The sequence below is a fragment of the Zonotrichia leucophrys genome, unplaced genomic scaffold (genome assembly GCF_028769735.1).
Source record: "Zonotrichia leucophrys gambelii isolate GWCS_2022_RI unplaced genomic scaffold, RI_Zleu_2.0 Scaffold_106_152335, whole genome shotgun sequence".
In the NCBI taxonomy this organism is placed as follows: Eukaryota; Metazoa; Chordata; class Aves; order Passeriformes; family Passerellidae; genus Zonotrichia; species Zonotrichia leucophrys.
Window position 1 is genome coordinate 94,900 of NW_026992311.1, and position 23,170 is coordinate 118,069.

At 56.3% G+C, this 23,170-nt stretch overlaps 4 protein-coding genes across 8 annotated transcripts; 3 read left to right on the plus strand and 1 right to left on the minus strand.

The window, feature by feature from the left end:
• Positions 1 to 123: 123 nt before the first annotated feature.
• Positions 124 to 10,433, plus strand: LOC135460825 (ras-interacting protein 1-like). The gene is made up of 12 exons (XM_064737769.1): positions 124 to 156; positions 686 to 822; positions 1,301 to 1,684; positions 2,962 to 3,224; positions 3,732 to 4,099; positions 6,195 to 6,232; positions 6,544 to 6,695; positions 7,085 to 7,194; positions 7,690 to 7,930; positions 8,365 to 8,537; positions 9,155 to 9,302; positions 10,055 to 10,433. Exons 2-12 carry the CDS (start codon positions 689 to 691, stop codon positions 10,213 to 10,215), a joined length of 2,172 nt encoding a protein of 723 aa, XP_064593839.1. The 5' UTR covers positions 124 to 156; positions 686 to 688; the 3' UTR covers positions 10,216 to 10,433.
• Positions 4,503 to 5,955, plus strand: LOC135460841 (ras-interacting protein 1-like). Its single transcript, XM_064737800.1, has 2 exons — positions 4,503 to 5,666; positions 5,941 to 5,955. The coding sequence occupies exons 1-2, from the start codon at positions 4,581 to 4,583 to the stop codon at positions 5,953 to 5,955; spliced, it is 1,101 nt and encodes a 366-aa protein (XP_064593870.1). The 5' UTR covers positions 4,503 to 4,580.
• A 460-nt stretch (positions 10,434 to 10,893) lies between the features above and the next one.
• Positions 10,894 to 15,811, minus strand: IZUMO1 (izumo sperm-oocyte fusion 1). The gene is made up of 9 exons (XM_064737767.1): positions 15,562 to 15,811; positions 15,219 to 15,293; positions 14,372 to 14,458; positions 14,072 to 14,092; positions 13,894 to 13,974; positions 13,309 to 13,409; positions 12,532 to 12,772; positions 11,358 to 11,493; positions 10,894 to 10,964 (listed from the first exon to the last, which is right to left on the minus strand). Exons 1-9 carry the CDS (start codon positions 15,809 to 15,811, stop codon positions 10,901 to 10,903), a joined length of 1,056 nt encoding a protein of 351 aa, XP_064593837.1. The 3' UTR covers positions 10,894 to 10,900.
• Positions 15,812 to 17,320: 1,509 nt separating this feature from the next.
• Positions 17,321 to 22,337, plus strand: ISOC2 (isochorismatase domain containing 2). Of its 5 annotated transcripts, none has more exons than XM_064737773.1 (7): positions 17,321 to 17,500; positions 17,835 to 17,949; positions 18,230 to 18,388; positions 19,333 to 19,539; positions 20,159 to 20,229; positions 20,855 to 20,972; positions 21,887 to 22,337. In XM_064737773.1, the coding sequence occupies exons 3-7, from the start codon at positions 18,257 to 18,259 to the stop codon at positions 21,965 to 21,967; spliced, it is 609 nt and encodes a 202-aa protein (XP_064593843.1). In that variant the 5' UTR covers positions 17,321 to 17,500; positions 17,835 to 17,949; positions 18,230 to 18,256; the 3' UTR covers positions 21,968 to 22,337. The 5 variants fall into 5 exon arrangements, with proteins under 5 accessions (XP_064593843.1, XP_064593841.1, XP_064593840.1 ...); XM_064737771.1 differs by lacking the exon at positions 17,321 to 17,500 and adding an exon at positions 17,594 to 17,657 and having other exon boundaries at positions 17,835 to 17,970; XM_064737770.1 differs by lacking the exon at positions 17,321 to 17,500 and adding an exon at positions 17,594 to 17,657.
• Positions 22,338 to 23,170: the final 833 nt, after the last annotated feature.

The following is a 23,170-nucleotide window of genomic DNA, read 5'->3' on the forward strand; positions in this document are numbered from 1 at the left end:
CCTGTCCGCGCCCCTCCCCCCCCGCCCTTCCCGCCCCCCCCCCGATTTCCTGGCCCGGCTCGGCCCTTCCTGCCCCCCCCTCCCTCCCGAACGACGGCCAATTCCGGGATTCGGATTCTCGGGATCGTTCGGGAGTTCGGCACCGCCGGCACCGCGGTGAGGGGGGAAAATGGGGGGAAAAAGGGTCCTGAGGGGGAAAAAATGGGGGTTTTTGGGGGCGAAAAGAGAGGAAATGGGTGGGGAAAGGGGAAAAAGAGGGAAGGGGGGGGGAAGGGAATTTAGAGGGTCCTGAGGGGAAGAAAAAGGTTTTTTTGGGGAAAAAGGGTGGGAAAAGAGGGAAAAATGGGGAAAAACGGGTCCTGAGGGGGGAAAAAGGTGGGGTTTTGAGAGAAAAAGGGGGAAAAAAGGGGAGGAACAGGTGGGAAAAGGTGTTTTGGGCAGAAAAAGGAGGGTTGGGGGTCCCGGGTGGAGCCTGGGGGATCCTGAGGTGAAATAAATGAGTTTTGGGGAAAAAAGGGTGGGAAAAGGGGACTTTGAGGAGTTCTGGAAGGAAAAAACTCTGTAAAAAATATGGTAAAAATTGGTAAAAATCGTGATTTGTTGGTTTGGGCCGCGGGGCCTGGGGAGGTGTCCCAAAATCCCGTTTTTCCCATTTTTTCCCCCGTTTTTTCCCCCTTTATCGCAGACGATGCTCCCTGAGGAGCGCAAGGAGGGCTCGCCCCGCTTCGGGAAGCTCCATTTCCCCGTGGGGCTCTGGATCAACTCCCCCAAAAAGCGCCTGGCCAAGATGAGCCGGCGCTGGCCCAGCGCTGGCTCCGTCCGGTGAGACCCCAAAATCCCATTTTCCCCCTCTTTAATCCCATTTTCCCCCTCTTTAATCCCATTTTTCCCCTCTTAAATCCCATTTTCCCCCATTTTATTTTCCTTTTAATTCAATTTCTCCCCATTTCCCCCCCATTTTTTCCATTTTAACCCATTTTCCCCCCCAGCTCCACCTCCTCGGACACCCCCATTCGCGCCAGCGACCTCTTGGACCCCCACCCCATTTCCTTCCCCCAAATCCCATTTCCCCCCATTTCCCCCCCTTTAACCCCATTTTAATCCCCCTCCCCAAAATCCCATTTCCCCCCTTTTTAACCCCATTTTAATCCCATTTTCGCCCCCCAGCTCCACCTCCTCAGACACCCCGAGCCGCGCCAGCGACCCCTTGGACCCCCGCCCCATTTCCTGCCCCTTTTAACCCCATTTCCCCCCCATTTTTCCCCATTTCCCCCATTTTAACCCCATTTTTCCTCCCCAGCTCCACCTCCTCGGACACCCCCAGCCGCGCCAGCGACCCCTCGGACCCCCGCCCCATTTCCAGCTCGGCCGCGCCCCCTCCCAAAGCGAAGCCCCCCCGGCACAAGCGCCTGTCGCACCTGTTCCACCGCGCCACCAGCGCCACCAGCGCCACCAGCGCCACCAGCGCCAGCCACCCGCACTCGCGCTGGGCCAGCGAGAAGAAGCTCAGCGACCTCCGCGACCCCCCCTCGGCCCTTTTGGGGTCTGGGGTCTCGCCGAGCCCCCCGTGCATCCTCAAGATCTTCGGCGGCGCCATCTCCAGGGGCGCCAACTACAAGAGCGTGCTGGCCACGCCGCGCTGCAGCGCCCGCGCGCTCGTCCGCGAGGCGCTCGAGCGATACGGGTGCGTCGGCTTGGATTCGCCAGCCCCTCGTTAGAACCCCAAACCGTGGCTGGGATAGCAGGAGTTTCAATTGGATAGATTAGAAAATGTATATATTGATAATGTGATTTGGTTCTGATAATAGCGCGTGAGCAAATGATAGCCGTGGGTATGGAGTGCAGGGTTCTGGAGCCTTGCCACCTCATGTATGTTATGTTTTGTTTGCCTAATTATCCCTTCATAAAAAACCCAAATGATGTTTGAGATAGCAGGAATTTTAATTGGATAGATTAGGAAGTATATTTATTGATAATATAATTTGGTTCCAATAATAGCGCAATACCGCGGGGTGTGGGGTGCAGAGTTCTTGCCACCCGTTGTGTTTGCCAAATTAGCCCTTTGTAAAAACCCCAAGTGATATTTGGGATAGCAGGGATTTTAATTGGATATATTAGAAAATATATATATATTTATATATAAAATATATATATAAAAATATATATTCGCCCTTGCCACCTCACGTATGTTATGTTTGCCCAATTATCCCATCATTAAATACCAAATAGTCTTTAAGGTAGCAGCAATTTTAATTGAACAGTTTAGAAAATATATGTTGACAATATAATTGGATTAAAATAACGATAATAATTTTAATTGAATAGTTTAGCAAATATATTTATTGATAATATGATTTGGTTCCAGTAATAGCGCATGAGCGAAGGACAACTGTGGGGTATGGAGTGCAGGGCTCTGGACCCTGTTATGTTTGCCCAATTATCCCATCATTAGAAAAAACCCAAAAAAATCTTTTAGGTAGCAGGAATTTTAATTGAATAGTTTAGAAAATATGTATATATTGACAATATGATTTGATTAAAAATAAGGGATAATTTGGTTCCAATAATAGCACATAAGCAAAAGATAAGCATGGGGTACTTTTACTGTTTCAATATTTAATGGATACAGTTTCAACTTTATGGATGATACAATGATACAGTGATTTATAATGATACAATGTTTCAATTCTATCGGCACCAATCACACCTGTTTCCCTCAGGTTGAACCCCGAGGTTTTCGGGCAGTTCACAATATTGATTTCAGTTTTAAAATTTTTCAATGTTATCAGCACCAATCACTTACTGCAGGTTAAACCCTGAGGATTTCGGGCAGTATTGATTACCTTTCAATGTTATCAGCACCAGTCACACCTATTTACCTTCCTGCAGATTAAACCCCGAGGATTTCGGGCAGTTCGCAATATTGATTACCATTTTATCAGCATGAATCATTTCCCACAGGTTAAACCCCGAGGATTTCGGGCAGTTCGCGCTCTGCGATGTTGTGGGCAGGCCGGGCGGGCCGGGGGGCGCCTGGCAGGGCGAGCACCTGCGCGAGGTGGGCGACGCGGAGCGGCCGCTGCTGCTGCAGGAGCTCTGGAAGCCCAAGGCCGGCTGGTCCCGGAGGTTCGAGATCCGCCGCAGGCAGGACTTGGACCGGGACCGGGACCGCGACCTGGACCGGGACAGCAACGGCGACGGCGGCGAGGGCGGCGACGGGACCGGTGAGGGGCGTGGAGGGGGCGTGTCCCGGCGTGGGACACTTTCATTGCGATTTTACCGCGGGTTTTGCCCTTTTTTTTTTTTTATTCCCTAATTTTTTCCCCAGTTTTCACCAATTTTTTTCCACCCTTAATCCCATTTTCCCCTGTTTTTCCCCCGTTTTTCCCCTGTCTTTCCTCCGTTTTTCACCCTTAATCCTGTTTTCCCTCGGTTTTCCCTCATTTTTCTCTCTTTTTCCCCCATTTTTCCCCAAATTTCCCTCGATTTTTTCTCCATTTTTTTAATCCTTAATCCAATTTTCCCACCATTATCCCCCAATTTTCTCCCCCAATTTCCCCACATTTTCCTCCCATTTTCCCCTATTTTCCCCCAATTTCCCCCATTCTGCCCTAAATTTTCCCCCCCAATCTTTCCCCAATTTTTCCCCCACATTCCCACCGTGTCCCCCCAAGCCCCCTCCCCACATTTCCCACCTTCACCAACTCCCCCTTTTCCCCCCATTTCCGCAGGGCTGCCGCCCCCCTCCCGCCGCCTGCACCGCAACCGCTCCCGCGCGGCCTCGGGGGGTCCCGCGCCCCCCGCCCGCGACCCCCGGGGCGGGGACCCGGCCGCCCCCGGCCCGGCCATGCGCCGCAGCATCAGCGACATGAACCTGAGCACGCGGCGGCGCCAGCGCAAGGCCCTGAGCGTGGCCGGGGGCGGGGACAGCGCGGGCCCCGCCCCCGCGGGAGCCCCGCCCACCCCCGGGAGCCCCGCCCCGAACGATGGGGACGGGGATGGGGACGGGGGTCCCAGCCTGGAGCTGCTGGCGCAGTGCCTGATCCAGCCCCCCCGGGACCGCCCCTATTTCCTGCTGCTCAGGGGGTACGGCAAGGAGGTGAGAGAAAAACACAGGAGTTTACCCCAAAATTACCCACCCGGACCCTCACAGTGGGCCCCTAAATCCGGGGAAATCACCCCAAAAAAAACCCCAGAAATTTACCCCAGAATTACCCACTTAACCCTAACCCCAAACTCCCCTTTTCTGCCCCAAATCCCCATTTTTTCCCCCGAAATCCCCCTCCTTTTTAAGCCCAAACCCAATTTCCCACCCCAAACCCCCCTTTTTACCCCAAACCCCCCCTTTTTTACCCCAAATCCCCCTTTTTCACCCCATTTTTCACCCAAATCCCCATTTCCACCCATTTTTCACCCATTTCCCCCCACTCCTTACCCTAAACCCCCTCTTTTACCCCAAACCCACTTTTTAACCCTGTTTTTTTTACCCCAAACCCCCAATTTTCACCCAAACCTCCATTTTCACTCATTTTTCACCCATTTCCCCCCATTTTCCCCCACAGGACTTTGTCCTTTTCATCATGACCCGCCCCCAGCACATCTTCGGCCGCCTCGACCGCCGCTCTGGCCTGGGGGGGACCCCCAACACCCCCGACCCCTCCCCAGAGCCCCCCGAGCCCCCCCAAGCGCCCCCTCCCCACAAACCCGACCCGGGCCCCTTCTCGGTGGTCGACACCTTCCTGGACGCCCCCGACCTGCTCCCCCGCCACTGCCTCGTGCAGGCCGACCCCTCCCCGGCCGTCCCCGCGGGCTGCGACCCCTCCCCAAATTCCTGCGAGCCCCCCCCAGCCACCGTGCGCCCATTTCGGGGCGCGCCCACCACGCTGAACGGGACCCCCCTGTTCCGCCGCGCCCCTCTGCGCCCCGGCGACCTTTTGGGTCTGGGGGAGCACATCCTGCTGCTCTACAAAGACCCGCGGATTGGGGAGGGGTCCCGCCCGCCCTGGGCGCCCCCCCCGCGCCCCCCGATGGGGATTTTGGGGGTCTTGGGGTGCGCGGGCTGCGGGAGGAGCCCCCGCGAGCGGCGGGAGGAGCTGCGGGCGGCGCTGCGGAGCCCCCGCGCCGAGCTCCGGTACCGGCCCCAGGACGAGGGGGCGCTGCTCAGGGACATCCTCAGCATGGAGCCGGGGGGCGCCGGGGGGTCCCGCGGGGGTCCCGGTGAGGGTTTGGGGGGTCCCGAGCAGGATTTGGGGGGTCCCAGAGAGGATTTGGGGGGTCCCAAAGAGGGTTTGAGGGGTCCCAGAGAGGGTTTGGGGGGTCCTGGGCAGGATTTGGGGGGTCCCGATGAGGATTTTGGGGGTTCCAAGGCGAATCTGGGGGGTCCTGGGAAGGATTCGAGGGGTCCCAAGAAAGATTCTGGGGGTCCCAGAGATGATCCGAGGGGTTCCAAAGGGGATTCGGGGGGTCCCGATGAAGATTTAGGGGGTCCCGATGAGGATTTTGGGGGTCCCGATGAGGATTCGGGGGGTCCCGACGAGGATCTGGGGGCGCTGGCCCCGGCGTTCCTGCTGGGGCTGTGCCTGGAGCACGCGGCCAAGGAATTCCCGGCGGGACATTTCCCGGAGCTGCTGGGGAAGGTGGCGGGGATGCTGCGGGAAACGGTCTGGGTGAGTGACAGGGACATTTGGGGAATAGGGGAGAATATGGGACATACTGGGACTGAACTGGGACGGAACTGGGACAGAAACTGGGACGGAAACTGGGAGGGATGCTGGGCCATACTGGGGCTGAACTCAGACAGAAACGGGGGCCATACTGGGATGGAACTGGGAGTGAAATGGGCCATACTGGTCCATACTGGGAGTGAACTGGGAGCAATACTGGGCCATACTGGAAGGGATACTGGGCCAGACTGAGACTGAACTGGGACGGAACTGGAAGGGATACTGGGAGTGAACTGGGAGGGAAACTGGGACCGAACTGGGAGGGATACTCTGAGGGATACTGGTCCATACTGGGAGGGAAACTGGGGCCATATTGGGACCGAACTGGGAGGGAAATTGGGGCCATACTGGGACTGAACTGGGAGAGAAACTGGGAGTGAACTGGAAGGGATACTGGGCTATACTGGGAGGGAAACTGGTCCATACTGGTCCGTACTGGGGCACTGAGGGTCCCTCCCTCTCTCCCGGCAGGAGAAAATCAAAGAAATCGGGGACCGGCAGCCGGAGAGGTGAGAGAGACCCAAAATCACCCCAAAACTGCCCCAAAACCTTCCCTGGGAACTGGGACAAACTGGGAGGGACTGGGAAAAACTGGGAGGGAGTGGGACCAAACTGGGAGGGACTGGGACAAACTGGGAGGGCTCCTGGGGCTGTTTTGGGGTCAGACCAGAGGGTGTTGGGGGGATTCCGCGTGGAATTTTGAGGTCACCCCCAATTCCCTCCCAATTTTGGGGTCCCCAGTCCCAAACCCCTCCCAATTTGGGAATCTCCCCCCAATTTTGGGATCCCCTCCCAGTAATTTTGGGGTCTCCATTTTCAGCCCCCCGGACGGGGACCCCCCCCCAGTTCTGGACCTTTCCGGGGTCACCTCGGACCTGCGCCCCCTGCTGGGCTGGCTGGCGAACAGCGTGGAGCTGCTCAACCTGGCGCAGGCGCACCTGGGGGCGCTGGAGGCGCAGCTGGACATTGAGGGTAAACTGGGTTATACTGGGATGTATGGGTTGTACTGGGTTATATGGGTTATACTGGGTTGTACTGGGTTATACTGGTTTGTACTGGGTTGTACTGGGTTATACTGGGATGTATTGGTTTGTACTGGGTTATATGGGTTATATTGGGTTGTACTGGTTTGTACTGGGTTATACGGGTTTGTACTGCTTTGTACTGGGTTGTACTGGTTATATTGACCCCAGGTTTTGGGGTGAATCCCCAGGATTTTGGGGCTGACCCCCATTTTGCGGTGAATTCCTGGGATTTTTGGGGTGAATTCCCAGGGTTTTAGGGTCTGACCCCCATTTTGAGGTGAATTCCCAGGTTTTTGGGGCTGATCCCCATTTTGGGGTGAATTCTCGTGTTTTTAGGGCCGTGCCCGGAGCTGGAGAAGGACCTGGAGAGCTGTGACGAGGCCCTGGGGGTGCTGGACGAGGTGATCATGTCCACGTTCCAGCAGAGCGTCTACTACCTGACCAAGGTGAGCCCCAAAATCCACCTGGGGGACCCAAATCCCCCCAGATTCACCCCAAACCGCAAACGCACCCAAATTTACCCAAAATCACTCAATTTCACCCCAATTTCAGATGCTGTATTCAGCCCTCCCTGCCCTATTGGACATGAACCCATTTGTGGGGCTGGGGAAGCCGCCCGGCCACGTTCAGGGCCCCAAATCCGCCCCAATTCACCCCAAATCCCCTCAGTAGCCCCAAATCCTCCCCAAATCCACTGCAAACCCCTCAGTAACCCCAAACACACCCAAATAAACCCCAAATTTACCCGAAATTTAGCCAAATTCACCCAAATTTCCAGACCCTGTACTCAGCCCTACCAGCCCTATTGGACACCAAATCCCCTCTAAACCTTCCAAACATCCCCCAAATCCTCTTTAAACCCCAAATTCACCCCAAATTCTCAATAACCCCAAATACACTCAAATTTACCCAAAATCACCAGAATTAACCCCAAATTTCAGACTCTTTACTCGGCCCTCCCCGCCCTGCTGGACACGAACCCGTTCGTGGGCGCGGGCGAGCCGAGGGCGGGGCCGGACCTGGGCGGTGTCCCCGCGGGGCTCCGCCCACCGCTGGCCGTGTTCCGGGCCGTGCTGGGCCTGACCCGGGACTGCCGCCTGCACCCGGACCTGGCCTCGCAGACCTTCGGGTACCTGTTCTTCTTCAGCAACGCCTCCCTCTTCAACACCCTCATGGAGAAAGGTGCGAGAAATTGGGGTGAAATCGCGGGATTTGGGGAAAATTTGGGTGAAATTTGGGGGATTTTGGGTGAAATTTGGGGGGGTTTATAGGGGATTTGGGGCCTCGCAGACCTTGGGGTACCTGTTCTGCTTCTCCAACGCCTCCCTCTTCAACACCCTCATGGAGAAAGGTGAGAGAAATTGGGGTGAAATTTGGGGAATTTGGGAAAAATTGAGTGAAATTTGGGGGGGTTTATAGGGGATTTGGGGCCTCGCAGACCTTGGGGTACCTGTTCTGCTTCTCCAACGCCTCCCTCTTCAACACCCTCATGGAGAAAAGTGTGGTTTGAGGGGATTTGGGAAAACAAAACCCACAAAGATAAAATCTGAAAAAATCTGATAAAAATCTGAAAAAACCCCGAAATAACCCCAAATGTTGTGTCCCCCCCCCACCAGGCAGCGCGGGGCCGTTCTTCCAGTGGTGGGTCGGGGTCCGGCTGCGAACCAACCTGGACCTGGTGCTGGACGGGCTGGGGGCACTGGGGCTGGGGGACATCGCCGGGGACTTCTTCAGGAAACTGTCGGCGACAGCCAACCTGCTCTGCACACCTAGGGGCTGCCTGGAACAGGTGAGCACACCTGGGCACACCTGGGCACGGCTAGGGTACACCTGGGTACAGCTGTGATACACCTGGGGTACCATAAACACAATGGGCACACACCTGAGATACACCTGGGCACACACCTGGGGCTGGGGACTTCTTCAGGAAACTGTCGGCGACAGCCAACCTGCTCTGCACACCTAGGGGCTGCCTGGAACAGGTGAGCACACCTGGGGTACACCTGGGGATATCACAGACACACCTGAGGACACACCTGAGGCACACCTGGGACACACCTGGGGATATCACAGAGACACCTGAGCCCACCTGAGGGCACACCTGGTCACACCTGGATACACCTGGACACACCTTGGAGACACTTGGGCACACCTGAGCACAACTTGGGCATACCTATGAGACATCTGAGCACACCTGCTCACACCTGGGGATATCACAGACACACCTGAGCACACCTGGGGAACACCAACCTGGCAACCAGGACACACCTGGTCACACCTGAGAAACTGCATACAGAACACTGCTCACACCTGCTCACACCTGGGGATATCACAGACACACCTGAGCACAACCTGGGCATACTTATGAGACACCTGCTCACACCTGCTCACACCTGTGTCCCCCAGGCCACCTGGGCGCGGCTCCGGGCCGAGTTCCCGGCGCTCTCACCTGCGCAGCTGCACCACGTCCTGAGGCACTACCGGCTGGGGCGGGGCCGGGCGGCCCCACCCGCGTGGAGCCCCACCCCTGAGGAGAGCACGGCTGCTACTACAGGTGTGTGATACCTGTGTTATACCTGTGTGTTATACACCTGTGTTATACCTGTGTGTTATACACCTCTGTGTGTGTGTGTGTGTGTGTGTGTGTGTGACACCTGTATCATACACCTGTCACACCTGGCACTCCCGGCTGGGGCGGGGCCGGGCGGCGCCACCCGCGTGGAGCCCCACACCTGAGGAGAGCACGGCGGCCACCACAGGTGAGTGACACACCTGGGACATACACCTGTGCCACCTGTGCCATATCTGTGTCACCTGTGTCGTACCTGTGTCACCCCTGTCATCCCTCACATGGAGCCCTGGGCCAGAGGAGAACGCTGTGGCCACCACAGGTGAGTGTCACACCTGTTTCGTACCTGTCCCACCTGTGTCCCACCTGTGTCACACCTGTGTCACCTCTGCCATCCCTGGCCTGGAGCGCCAGGCCCAAGGAGAGCCCCATGGCCACCACAGGTGAGTGACAGGTAGCCCAGGTAAGTCACACCTGCGTCACTTCTGTCACCTGTGTGTCACCTGCTCCCCTCCTGACCCCCCCGTGTCACCCCCAGGTGAGTTTCAGGTAGGATTTTTTGGGTGGTTTTAATGGTTTTGGGCTGATTTTGGTGTTTTTTATGTCCCCAGGTGATGTCTTCGAGAGCTTCTTGGGGGATTTTTGTGGGATAATTTTGGGGTGATTTTTGGGGGTGATTTTGGTCGTTTTCCGGGGCTGATTTTGGGTTAATTTTGCCGTTTTTTGGTCCCCCCCAGGCGACATCTTCGAGAGCTTCTCGGACCACCCCCCGCTCCTGCTGCCCACCCGGGGGTTCCGCCTGCGCCCGGGGGTCCCGCTGGGCCCGGGGGGGCTCCTGAGACCCCTCCTCAAAATCCGCCGCCGGCTCTGGGAGCTCGAGGGGGGCGATGACCCCTGAGACCCCCCAAAAATCCCCCCAAAATATCCCCAAAAAATAACACAAAATAACCTGAAATATCCCAAAATAACCCAAACCCTCCTGCGCCCCCTCCTCAAAATCCGCCGGCGGCTGTGGGAGCTCGAGGGGGGCGATGACCCCTGAGACCCCTCCCCAAATAACTCAAAATAGTCAAAATCCCCTCAACCCCCCCCAAAATAACCCAAATCCCCCCAAACCCCCCAAATTCTCCCCAATTTCCCCAAATCCCTCGTGGAATTGCAGGGGGGGGTCTCTGTGTGTGACCCCTCCCCAAATAAAAGAGTGACAGTGAAATCGGTGTGAGAGTCTGGGGAAGGGTCCTGGGGGGATTTGGGGGAAATTTGGGGAAATTTTGGGGGTCACGGGTGGGATTTTGGGGGTCCTGAGGGGATTTTGAGGATTTAAGGAGGTCCTGGGTGGGATTTTGGGGATATTTGGGGGTCCTGAGTGGCATTTTAGGGGTCCTGGGTAGAATTTGGGGATTTTGGGGGGTATTTGGGGGGTCCTGGGTGGGATTTTGGGGGATTTTAGGGGTTTGGTGTGTTCTGGGTGGGATTTTGGGTGGATTTTGGGGGGTTTTACTGTCAGGACCTCTCCCCAAATTCCCCCCCCCACCCCCCCGGACCCCTCCCCAAATAACGCGAGGCTCTGGGGGGGGGCGGGGTCACTGATCCTTTATTTGGGGGGAGTCCTGCTGCTCCCGGGGGTCCCCGCGGCGAAAGCAGAACCTGGAGGGGGCGGTGCTTGGTTAAGCCACGCCCCCGTGGGCGCGGTCTCCTCAATGGGCGCGGCTTCGCCAACGACCCAAAATCGCCGCGAAACCGCCAAAATCCGCCTGAAACCCCCCAAAAATCCCCCCGGGACCTCCCAGAATCCCCCTGGGGACCCCCCCAGATCCCCCCCAAATCCCCTCGGAACCCCTAAAATGCCCCCAAAACTCCCCCAGGACCCCCAAAATCCCTCCGGACCCCCCCAAACCTCCCTGAAACCCCTCCAAACCCCCCAAAATTCTCCTCAGGACCCCCCAAATCCCCCCCAAAACGCCACAAAACCCCTCGAGACTCCCCAAAATCCCCCTCAAATCCCCCCGGGACCCCCGATCCCCCCGCTGTCGGTCTCACCATGCGATGCCCGCGGCCACCAGGACTGTCGCGATAGTCGTGACGGCGATGGCGGCGAGCGCGGCCGGGGGGAGCCCGCGGGGGAGGGCGCGCGGCGGGGGCGGGGCCTGGCCCTGAATCCGGGGGCGGGGCACCACTGGAAAGGGGAGGGGCCTCACGTTGGGGAGGGGGCGCGGGGGATTTGGGGGATTTGGGGAGGTTTTGGGGGGTCCTGAGGGGATTTTGGGGGGATATTGGAGGATTTGGGAGGATTTTGGGGGTCCTGGGGGAGGTTTTGAGGAGATTTTGGGGAGGGGTCCCGGGGGCATTTGGGGACAGCCCTGGGGGGATTTCTGGGGGGTCTCTGGGAGGGGTTTTGGGGCGATTCTTGGGGGGTTTTGGGGAGAGGGCGCGGGCGGATTTTTGGGGATTTTTAGGGGTATTTTGGGGGTGTTTTTAGGGATATTTCTTGGATATTTAGGAAATATTTCGGGGGAATTTTTAGGGATATTTTGGAAATATTTTGGGGGATATCTCGGGGGTACCTCAGGGATATTTTGGGGGAACTTTTTGGGGCTATTTCGGGGATACTTTGGGGATATTTCAGGAATATTTTTGTAGATATTTCAGGGATATTTAGTGGATATTTTGGGGGATACTTTGGGGATATTTTGGGGGTATTTTGGGGGTGTTTCTTGGATACTTTGGGGATTTTTTTGGGCATCTTTCGGGGATATTTAGTGGATACTTAGGGGATATTTTGGGGGATACTTTGGGGATATTTTGGGGGTATTTTCAGGGACATTTAGTGGATTTATCGTGGATATTTTGTGGATATTTCTGACATATTTCGGGGGATATTTCAGAGATATTTAGTGGACACTTCAGGGCTACTTCGGGGTGTGTTTCGGGGATATTTAGTGGATATTTAGGGGATATTTTTTGGGGTATTTTTAGGGATATTTCGGGGGGATATTTTGGGGATATTTCGGGGGGATATTTTGGGGATATTTCGGGAATATTTAGGGGACATTCCAGGAATATTTCAGGGATACTTTGGGGATATTTGGGGGATATTTAGGACGTATTTCAGGAATATTTCGGGTACATTCTGGGGATGTTTCGGGAATATTTCGTGGCTATTTCGGGTATATTTCGGGTACATTTCGGGTACGTTCCGGGGCTGTTTGCTCACCGGTGACGTTGAAGTGCAGCTGCGATCCCGCCTTGCCGGTGGGGCCGCGCATGAGGCACCGGTACCGGCCCGCGGCCGCCGCCGCCGCCGCCTGGAGCTGCAGCACCGGCTCGGGGCCGCTCCGCAGCAGCCGCTCCGCGGGCGGGGGGCGCGCCCTGGGCGGGGCGGGGGTCCCGGGCCCGCCCTGCGCCTGGGGAGGGGGCGCCGAGGGCTCGGGGGCCTCCCCGGGGGATTTCAGGCGCTGAAACGGGAGAAAATGGGCAATTTGGGGAGGTTTTGGGGAATTTGGGGGTTCCAAGGGCGAATTTCGTGAGGGATTTTGGGGGGTCCCAGGGGGGATTTTTGGGAATTTGGGGCAAGTTTTTGGGGGTCTCGAGGGTGAATTTTGGGAGGAATTTTGGGGATTGCCAGAGGGGGAATTTAAGGATTTTTGAGGGGAATTTTGGGGAGAATTCGGGTAGGATTTGGGGAGGTTCTAAGGGGGAATTTTGGGAGGGATTTTGGGGATTCCCAGGGGGGGATTTTTGGGAGAATTTCGGGAGAATTCGGGGGAAATTTTTTGGGGTTCCAAAAAGGGCGAATTTGGGGGAGGAATTTGGGGCTGGTTTGGGGGGGTACCAGGGGCGGTTTATGAGGATTTTTGGGGGAAATTTCCGGAGGATTTTGGGGGATATTTTGGGGATTTTTGGGGGGAATTTTTTGGGATTTTATTGGGGGATTTTTGGAAGAGTTTTAGGGGGATTTGGGTAATTTGGGGAGGGGTCTCGGGGGCGTTACCTGGTAGAAGCTGTAGGTTTTGGCCCCATGGGACGCCCCGTGCCAGGGCAGGGCACAATCCAGCACCAGGTCCTGCCCCTCCTCCACCCACAGCTGCCGCTCTGATGGGTGAGACCCCTCCCCAAATTAAATTCCCCTCCCCCCGAGCCGCCCCCACCCCTTGGCAGACCCCTCCCCAATTTGGGAGAGGCGGGAGGCGCCGAAATGGCCGCGCTGGGGTCGGTCCGAGGCACGAAATTGACCCCAAAATTCCCACGAGACCCCTCCCCAAAAATCCCCTGAGACCCCCCAAAAAAATCCCCTGGAACCCCAAAAATCTAGAAACCCAAAAATCGCCCAGAACCCCCAAAATCCCCCCAAAACCTCCCCCAAAAAATCCCCTGGTACCCCTAAAAAATCCCCACGAGACCCCTCCTCAAAAATCCCCCCGAAACTCCCCAAAATCCCAAAAAATCCCCCCAAAACACCCCCAAAAATCCCCCAGGAGCCCCAAAACACCCCAAAAATCACCCCCAGGACCTCCCAACACCCCCGGGACCCCCAAAATTCCCAAAAATGCCCCAAATCCCCCCAAATCCCCCTCACCGCCGCAGTCCAGCCCGCGGTTGCAGGCGAAGCGGGTCAGGTTGCAGAAGATGCACTCGATCCACAGCACCTCCATCCGCCCTGCGCGATTTTGGGGCAAATTCCGGCGATTTTGGGAAAAATTTGGGATTTTTGGGACCACCCGGGACCCCCCCGAACCCCCCCCGGCCCCGCTTACCGCATTTATTGGGGCAATAAACTGCGGAAAAAGGGAAAATTGGGTTAAAAATGGGCGGTTGGGGGTGGGAGTTTTGGGGAGGGTTTGGGGGATTTTGGGGGAAATTTTTGGGGAGAATTTTTTGGGGATTTTGGGGGGGAATTTGGAGGAGATTTTGGGGGTTCCTAGAGGGGATTTATGAGGAATTTTTGGGGGGATTTTTGAGGATTTTGGGAAGAATTAGGGGGAAATTTTTTGGGGTTCCAAGGGCGAATTTGGGGAGGGATTTTTGGGGTATTTTGGGGGGTTTTGGGGTCCCACCCTGGCTCTGGAAACGCTTCATGAGCCGCTCGAAGTCCTCCTTGATCTCTCTCATGGCCCAGAGCAGCTCCTGGTGAATCTGCCCGTCTGGGGGCATTTGGGGAAATTTGGGGCTTTTTGGGGCTTTTCTTTTAATTAATCAAACCCCAATAAAAACCAATAAAAACCCAAATAAATCCCTAAAAATGATGCAAATTAAACCCCAATAAAATCCCATTGAAATTCAAATAAATCTCTAAAAATTACTCAAATTAAAGCCCAATAAGTGGCGCAATAAAGCCCAATTTAATCCCACAAAAAACCTCAATTAAACCCCAATAAATCCTCCCAAAATGACCCATTTAAACCCCAATAAAAACCCAATTAAACCCCAATAAAAACCCAATTAAAAACTCTGATAAAAACCCAATTAAAAACTCTGATAAAAACCCAATTAAAAACTCTGATAAAGCCCTAAAAATTACCCGAATTAAACCCCTATAAAAACCCAATATATATCCCCAATAAATCCCCAATTAAATCCCAATAAAAACCCAATTAAACCCCAATAAATTCCCCAATAAATCCCCCAATAAAAACCCAATTAAACCGAAATTAATCCCCCAATTAAACCCCAATTATATCGCAATAAATGACCCAATTAAACCCCAATTAAACTCCAATTAAACCCCAATAAATCCCCCAATAAAAAACCCAATAAAAACCCCAATTAATCCCCAATAAAAACCCTAATAAATCCCCAATAAAAATCCCAATAAATCCACAATAAATCGCCAATAAAAACTGAATTAAACCCCAATAAATCCCCAATTAACCCCTCGATGCCCGGGGGTGTTTCTGGGGTCACCTTGCAGGTCCTGGGTCATGACCCTGTTCAGCGTCCGGCGGAAATTGCTGGAAGCTTCCTCCAGGGTGGCCTGGTCTGGGGAGGGGTCCCGGGGGGTCCCTGAGATCCCCCCAAAATCCCGAAATTCCCCAAAAAACCCAAATTCCCCAAAATCCGCCCCCAAATCGCCTTCCCAGCCCCTCTTTTTCCCCCTCTGGATTTGGGATGAATTTGGGGAGGGGTCTGGGCAGTTTTGGGGGGTTCGGGAGGGGATTTGGGGAGGATTTGTGGGTCCCAGGTGGTTATAGGGTCCCAGGGGATGGGTTAGGGCTATCAGGGTAATTTGGGGAGGGGTCGCACTGACCGATGACCCCCATGAAGCTGCGCGGGTCCCGCGGCAGCCGCGCCAGCCCCAGCACGCCGCGCAGCACGAGGGTCCCCAGGCGCCCCCTGGCGGCGGGCTCGGCCGGCAGCGCCCGCTCCAGGAACGGCCCCAGCAGCTCCCCGAGCACCGCCCCCGCCGCGGGGTCGCACAGCACGCAGCCCCCCGCGCCCCCCGGCAGCCCCCAGACCCAAACGGCGCCCAGCAGCGCCCACAGCACCGCCCGCACCATGGCGGCCGCCAAATGGGGGCGTCTGGGGGGCGCCTGGGGAGGGGGTAACGGACGGGGAGGGGCCGGTAACGGCGGGCAGGGGGCGGTTTGGGGAGGGGTCTTGAGAGGATTGGGGGTCCTGAGGGAGTTTCGGGGATCTTGACGGGATTTGGAGGAGGTTTTGGGGGTCTCCGAAGGGGATCTGGGGGGGTCCTGAGGGAGTTTTGGGGGTCTTTGAGGGAGTCATGAGGGGATTTTGAGGGTCCTGAGGGAGTTTTGGGGGTCTTTGAGGGGGTTTGGGGGGTGTTGAGAAGGTTTTAGGGGGATTTGGGGGATTCCTGAGGGGATTTTGGGGGTCCTGAGGAGGTTTTGGGGGTCTTTGAGGAGGATTTGGGGGGTCCTAAGGGGGTTTGGTGGCGATTTGGGAAGGTTTTGGGGGTCTTTGAGGGAGTCCTGAGGGGATTTTGGGGGTCCTGAGGGAGTATTGGGGGTCTTGACGGGATTTTGAGGAGGTTTTGGGGGTCTCTGAAGGGGATCTGGGGACTCCTGAGGGAGTTTTGGGGGTCTTTGAGGGGGTTTGGGAGGTCTGTGAGGGGGGATTTGGAGGTCTTTGAGGGGGATTTGGGGGGTCTTGACCGGGGTTTAGGGGTATTTGGGGAGGTTTTGGGGGGTCCTAAGGGGGTTTGGTGGTGATTTGGGAAGGTTTTGGGGGTCTTTGAGGGAGTCCTGAGGGGATTTTGGGGGTCCTGAGGGAGTTTTGGGGGTCTTGACGGGATTTTGAGGAGGTTTTGGGGGTCTCTGAAGGGGATCTGGGGACTCCTGAGGGAGTTTTGGGGGTCTTTGAGGGGGATTTGGGGGGTCTTGGGTGTATTTGGGGGTTTTTGACGGGATTTTGAGGAGGATTTGGGGGGTCCTCAGGGGGTTTTGGAGGTCTTTGAGGGAGTCCTGAGGGGATTTTGGGGGTCCTGAGGGAGTTTATGGGGGATTTGGGGAGCTTTTGAGGGTCTTTGAGGGGGTTTGGGAGGTTTTGGGGGTCTTTGAGGGAGTTTTGGGGGATCCTGAGGGGTTTGGGGAGTTCGGGGTCGGTAACGGCCGGAGAAACGCCAATAACGGAGATTTAGAGGTGAAAATTGAGATTTTGAGGCGAATATCTGAGATTATTGGGGTTCCGGGGGGTTTTAGGGGTGGTTTGGGGAGTTAAGGGGTCGGTAACGGTCGAAGAACCGCCGGTAACGGCGATTTTGGGGCCAATAACGGAGATTTTCGGGGTTCCGGGTCCGGTAACGGCCGGGCCCTTCCGGTAACGCAGATTTTGGGGTAAAAAATGAGATTTAGGGGTCCATAGCGGAGATTTGGGGTGAATAACGGAGATTTAGGGATCAATAACAGAGATTTGAGGTAAATAACGGAGATTTTGGGGGTTCCGAGACCGGCAACGGCCGGGCCCTTCCGGTAACGCAGATTTTGGGGTGAAATGTCGGATTTGGGGTGATTTGGGGCGGATTTGCGGGATTTCGGGATTATCTGGGGAATTCCGGGCCGGTTTGGGGCAGGTTTTGAGGCAATTTCAGGCCGATTTTGGGGCAATTTCGGAGATTTTTGAGGCCGGCCCCGGCTTCCCCTCACGCCAAGCCCCGCCCCCTTCGGCCTCTGATTGGCCGGGAGCTCAGCGGCGCCTCCGGATTGGCTGAGAGCGGGGGAGTTGGAAAGGTGGGCGCTACCCCCTGGCGCCTCCTCTTCCCATTGGCCGGCGGGGCGTCCCGCGGGAGGCGCTGATTGGCTGCAAGGGGCGGGAGGGGCGGGGTTTGCCCTCCGGCGGTCACGTGGCGCGGGTGTCGCGCGGAGCGCGCGCGCGGAGCGGCCGCAGGTGGGTGCGGGGAGGGGGGGGGAGGGGCTGGGGGGGGTTCGGGTCACGTGGAAAGGGGAGCCGGGATCACGTGACAGCGCCCAGGTGACCCCCCAGGTGAGCCCGGAGCGCGCGGGTGTCACGTGACCCCCGGGTGACCTTGCCTAGGTGGGCCGTGACCCACGTGACCTCCCCCAGGTGTGCCACAGGTGTGCCGGGTCCCACGTGACCTGCCCCCGGCTGTGTCGCGTGTCTGCCTCACGTGTCGCCGGTGTCCTCCGGTGTGCCCGCGTGTGACCCCAGGTGTGCCCAGGTGTGTCCCAGCTGTGCCCAGGTGTGTTCCAGGTGTGCTCAGGTGCCCCCGGGTGTGTCTGTGATGCTCCCAGGAGTCCCCAGGTGTGCCCAAATGACCCCAGGCGTACCCCCAGGTGTGCTCACCTGTCCCCAGGTGTGCCCCAGCTGTCCCCAGCTGTGCCCAGGTGTGTCTGTGATGCCCCCAAGTGTCCCCAAGTGTCCCCAGGTGTGTCTGTGCTGCTCCCAGGTGCCCCCAGCTGTCTCTACCTGTGCTCACCTGTCCCCACCTGTCCCCCCAGGTGAGCTCACCTGTCCCAGGTGTGCCGATGGCCGCCGCCCGCCTGGGCTGGCCCCGCGTGGGCTCCTCGGTTCTGTTCCTGTGCGATCTCCAGGAGCGGTTCCGCGACACCATCGTCGCCTTCCCGCAGATCGTGGCCGTGGCCGCGCGCATGCTGCAGGTGGGGACGCCGGAACGGCCCCAAACCGCCCCAAAAATAACCCCAAAAACACCCTTAAAACGTCCCAAAATCACCCCCAAAACATCCCAAAAAACACCCCGAAAATAACCCGAAAACCACCCTAAAAACATTCCCGAAATACCCCAAAAATAGCCCAAAAAACACCCCAAAAATAACCCTAAAATACCCGAAAACCATCCTCAAAACCAGCCCAAAACACCTTGAAATCACCCCAAAAATAAGCCCAAAAATACCAAAAAACCACCCCCAAAACCAGCCCCAAAATACCCAAAAAACACTCCCAAAATACCCCCAAAATAGCCCAAAAAACACCCCGAAAATAACCCCAAAAATACCCCCAAAACACCTCAAAACTACCCTAAAAACACCCCCGAAATCACCCCAAAAATAAACCTAAAACCACCCTAAAATCATCTCCAAAATACCCCCAAAATAGCCCAGAAAACAGTCCCAAAATACCCCCTAAAATACCCAGAAAACGTCCCTGAAATACCCCCAAATCGCCCCAAAAATAACCCCAAAAATATCCCAAAACCATCCTCAAAATAAACCCAAAATCACCCCAAAAATAACCCAAAAAAATCACCTCAAAAATTACCCAAAAAAATCACCAAAAAATCACTCAAAAACTTGTCACAAAATCACACAAAAATCCTCAAAAATCACAAAAAACCCCTCAAAAATAACTCAAAAATCACACAAAACCCTCAAAAATCCCCCAGAAATCACAAAAAAAACCCCCAAAAAAACCCAAAAAATCACCAATAATCCTACAAAAATCTCTCAAAAATCACCAAAAAATCGCTAATAAATCGCTAAAAAATCGCTAAAAAATCACTAAAAATCACTAAAAAATCGCCAAAAATCACCAAAAAAATCGCAAAAAATCACTGAAAAATCCCGAATCACCCCAATTTTCGCAGGGCTGCCGGATTTTGGGGGTCCCGGCGCTGGTGACGGAGCAGCGCCCCGACGTTTTGGGGCCCACGGTGCCGGAATTGGGGGCTCAGGACCTGCCCCGGGTCCCCAAAACCGCCTTCAGCATGGCCGGGGCGGCGGCGCCGCTGCTGGGGGACCCCAACCTGCGGCACGTGCTGCTCTGCGGGATCGAGGCGCAGGCCTGCGTGCTGGTGAGGGACCCAAAATGGGGAAAAAACCCGAAATTGGCGAGTTTGGGGGTCCTAGATGGGAGTTTGGGGGAAAAAAACCCAAAATCGGGGAGATTTGGGGACCCCAACCTGCGGCACGTGCTGCTCTGTGGAATTGAGGCGCAGGCCTGCGTGCTGGTGAGGGACCCAAAAAATGGGGAAAAAAACCGAAATTGGGGAGTGCTAGAGTGGACCTGGAATGGGTTTTGGGGAAAAAACCCCGAAATCAGGGAGTTTGGGGGTCCTAGATAGGGTTTGGGGGAGAAAATCGAAAATCAGGGAGTTTTGGGGAGGCACACCCAAATTTGGGAGGGTGTGGGGAGGTTTAGGGGGTCCTAGATTGGGGTTTTGGGGAAGAAAACCCTGGAATTGGGAAATTTGGGCAGTTTTGGGGAGGGAACCCCCAAATAAGATAATTTGAGGGACCCTAAATGAAGTTTTTTGCAGCAAACCCAAATTTGAGGGGATTTTTGGATGGTTTTTGGGGATTCCAGGGGGAATTTTGGGCCAGGACCCCCCAAACTTTAACCCCGGTTTTTGGGGGACCCCGGGAGCCCCAAAACCGCTGAAATTCACCCCAAAATTTGCTGCCCCCCCCCAGCAAACGGCGCTGGACCTGCTGGAGCGGGGGCTGGACGTGCACGTGGTGGCCGACGCCGTGTCCTCGCGCAGGTTTGGGGCCAAATCCCGCGATTTTGGGGCCTTTGGGGCCAAATCCGGGGATTTTGGGGCCTTTTGGGGGGTTTGGGGCCAATTCCTGGGATTTTGGGGCCATTTTTGGGGATTTTGGGGCCTTTGGGGACTGGGATTTGGGGCCAATTGGGGACTGGGGACCTGTGAGGACCCTGAGGTCTGGGGATTTTGGGGCCTAAACCTGGGGTTTGGGCCGTTCAGGATTTTGGGGCCTTGGAGGGCTGGGGAATTTGGGGGGGATTTCGGGGGAATTTGTGGGGGATTTCGGGGGAATTTGGGGGGCATTTTGGGGGAGAATTTGGGGGGGATTTTGGGGGGCTCTCAGGTGTATTTGGGGAGGGGTCTTGTGTGTAATTAGGGGAGGGGTCTCAGGTGTAATTTGGGTGGGGGTCCCAGCCAGGCGGAGCGGGCCCTGGGGGCGGGGTTGGGGGCGGGCCCTGGGGGCGGGGTTTGGGGCTCTCAGGTGTATTTTGGGGAGGGGTCCCGGCTATAATTTATTTTGGGTGGGGGTCCCAGCCAGGCGGAGCGGGCCCTGGGGGCGGGGATTGGGGCTCTCAGGTGTATTTGGGGAGGGGTCCCGGTGTAATGTGGGTGGGGGTCCCAGCCAGGCGGAGCGGGCCCTGGCCCTGTCCCGCATGCGCCAGGCCGGCGCCTACCTGAGCACCTGCGAGAGCGTCCTGCTGCTGCTGCTGCGCGACGCCGCCCACCCCAAGTTCAAACAGGTGAGGGCCACGCCCCGGCCACGCCCACCGTCCCCTGGCCACGCCCACCCACCCCCGGCCACGCCCAACCCGCCTATGCCCCGCCCCAGCCTCACCTGAGCCGCCCACCCCAAGTTCAAACAGGTGCGGGGCCACGCCCACCTTCCCCTGGCCAGGCCTACCTTCCCCTGGCCACGCCCACCCTCCCCTGACAATGCCAAACCCACTCCCTGCCACGCCCACCCCGCTCTACCCACGCCCACCCACACCTGCCCAATCAAGCCACACCCACTCTCTCTCCTGGTGGCTCCACCCACATTCACTTACATGAGGCCACACCCACCCGACCACACCCTGTGAGACCACGCCCACTTGACAGTGAAAACCCCGCCCACAAACTTGTTAATTAGGCCATGTTTAAGGGGTTAATTAGAGAATAATTAGAGTTTATTAGTTAGGAGTTAATTAGGGGGTGGTTAGTCGGGTAATTAGGGGTGATTAGAGGCTGGCTAATTACAGTTAGGGTGTGGTTAATGCGTTAATTAGGGCTGATTAGAGGCTGCTAATTACTGGTAATTAGGGCGTAGTTAATGCATTAATTAGGGGTGATTAAAGGCTGGCTAATTACAGTTAATTAGGGCCTTAATTAAGGGTTGATAAAGGGGTGGCAATGTGGTTTGTTAGGGTTAATTAGAGGTGGGCTAATTAGGGCTAATTAAGGGCTGGTTAAGCAAATTAATGCATTTCAATTAGCTTGTTAGGGTTAATTAGACTCTGGCTGAAGGGTTAAGGAGGATTAATTAGCTCCTTGGTGTTAATTAGACTCTTTTTTTAATGGGTTTTGGGTTGATTTTGGTGTTTTTTGGGTTAACGAGGGTTGAAGGAGGGTTAATGAGGGTTAATTAACACTAATTAGCGCTAATTGCCCCCTGCAGATCCTGCCGATGATCAAGGACCCCCCCCCGGACACAGGGCTGATCCTGGGGGGGCCCATGGGGGTGCTGGGGGGGCCCTGAGAGCCCCAAAATCGCCAAAATTCAGCCCAAAAATCGTCCCCGATGTGGGGAGGGTCTGAGCCCCCAAAATCCCCCAAAATTTCCCCAAAATTTCCCCCCAAATCCCCAAAATTCAACCCAAAAATCGTTCCCGGTGTGGGGAGGGTCTGAGGCCCCCAAAATTTCTCAACATTTCCCCAAAATCCCCAAAAATGAACCCAAAAATCCTCCTCGGTCTGGAGAGAATCTGAGCACCCAAAATTCCCCAAATTCCCCCCAAATCCCCCCAAATATCAACCCCAAAATTGTTCCCAGTTTGGGGAGGGTCTGAGCCCCCAAATTCCTCCCAAATCTCCCCAAAATGGGGTTAATAAACGCTGCCCCTCCCCCAGTTTGAGTTTTTTGGTTTTATTTTGGGGGGATCCCCAAAGTGGGTGGGGTCTGACCGGTTTAGCCCCGCCCCTCGGGCTGCATCATCCCCGCCCCTTTCCATGATTGACATCTGCCTTTCAGCGGCCACGCCCCATCCCTTTGACTGACACCCCGACCCCGCCCCTTTCCCCTTTTCTTAATGAACCCCCCCGTGGGAGTGGGCGCTGGCCACGCCCCCCACGCCCCCATTGGCCGCTCTCAGCCAATCAGCGCCCTCCCCTCGCCCCCCCCCCCCAGCCGCTCCGTCCTGCGGGGGCTTCGCGCCGGCACCGCGACCCCCAAAACCCCCGAAACCCCCCAAAATCCCCCGGAACCCCCCCGGGACCCCTCCCCAAAATCCCCGGCACCCCCCGAACCCCCCCGGGACCCCCAAAATCCCCCCAAAATCTCCCAAATCCTCCCCAAATCCCCCCAAAATCTCTCAAATTCCCCCCAAAATCTCTCAAATTCCCCCCAAAATTCCCCTCGCGACCCCCCCGGACCCCCCCGCGCCCCCCCCCCCCCCCCCGTTCGTCCCCGGTGAGTGACAGCGGCGGCGTGGGGGGAGGGGGCGCGGTTGCCATGGGAACGGGGACAGAGGGACGGGGACGGGGACAGACGGACAGGGCGGGTGGCGGCGATGGCGGGGGGTGACAGCGAGGGTGACACTGGGATTGTGACACTGTGTGTGACATCGGGAGTGTGACAGCGAGTGTGTGACACCGAGTGTGTGACAGGGACAGCGATGGCAGGGGGTGACAGTGAGTGTGACACTGAGTGTGACACTGAGTGTGACATCGGGAGGGTGACACC

Coding starts and splice junctions, on each gene's coding strand:
- ISOC2 (XM_064737773.1), top strand. CDS start 18,257: ATGGCCGCCGCCCGCCTGGGCTGGCCCCGCGTGGGCTCCTCGGTTCTG. Junction 18,389..19,332: donor TGGCCGCGCGCATGCTGCAG/GTGGGGACGCCG, acceptor CAATTTTCGCAG/GGCTGCCGGATTTTGGGGGT. Junction 19,540..20,158: donor AGGCGCAGGCCTGCGTGCTG/GTGAGGGACCCA, acceptor GCCCCCCCCCAG/CAAACGGCGCTGGACCTGCT.
- LOC135460841 (XM_064737800.1), top strand. CDS start 4,581: ATGACCCGCCCCCAGCACATCTTCGGCCGCCTCGACCGCCGCTCTGGC.
- IZUMO1 (XM_064737767.1), bottom strand. CDS start 15,811: ATGGTGCGGGCGGTGCTGTGGGCGCTGCTGGGCGCCGTTTGGGTCTGG. Junction 11,494..12,531: donor GCTGCACTTCAACGTCACCG/GTGAGCAAACAG, acceptor TCCCCTTTCCAG/TGGTGCCCCGCCCCCGGATT. Junction 10,965..11,357: donor GTGGCCGCGGGCATCGCATG/GTGAGACCGACA, acceptor CGCCCCCTCCAG/GTTCTGCTTTCGCCGCGGGG.
- LOC135460825 (XM_064737769.1), top strand. CDS start 689: ATGCTCCCTGAGGAGCGCAAGGAGGGCTCGCCCCGCTTCGGGAAGCTC. Junction 7,195..7,689: donor GCGTCTACTACCTGACCAAG/GTGAGCCCCAAA, acceptor CCCAAATTTCAG/ACTCTTTACTCGGCCCTCCC. Junction 8,538..9,154: donor CTAGGGGCTGCCTGGAACAG/GTGAGCACACCT, acceptor TGTGTCCCCCAG/GCCACCTGGGCGCGGCTCCG.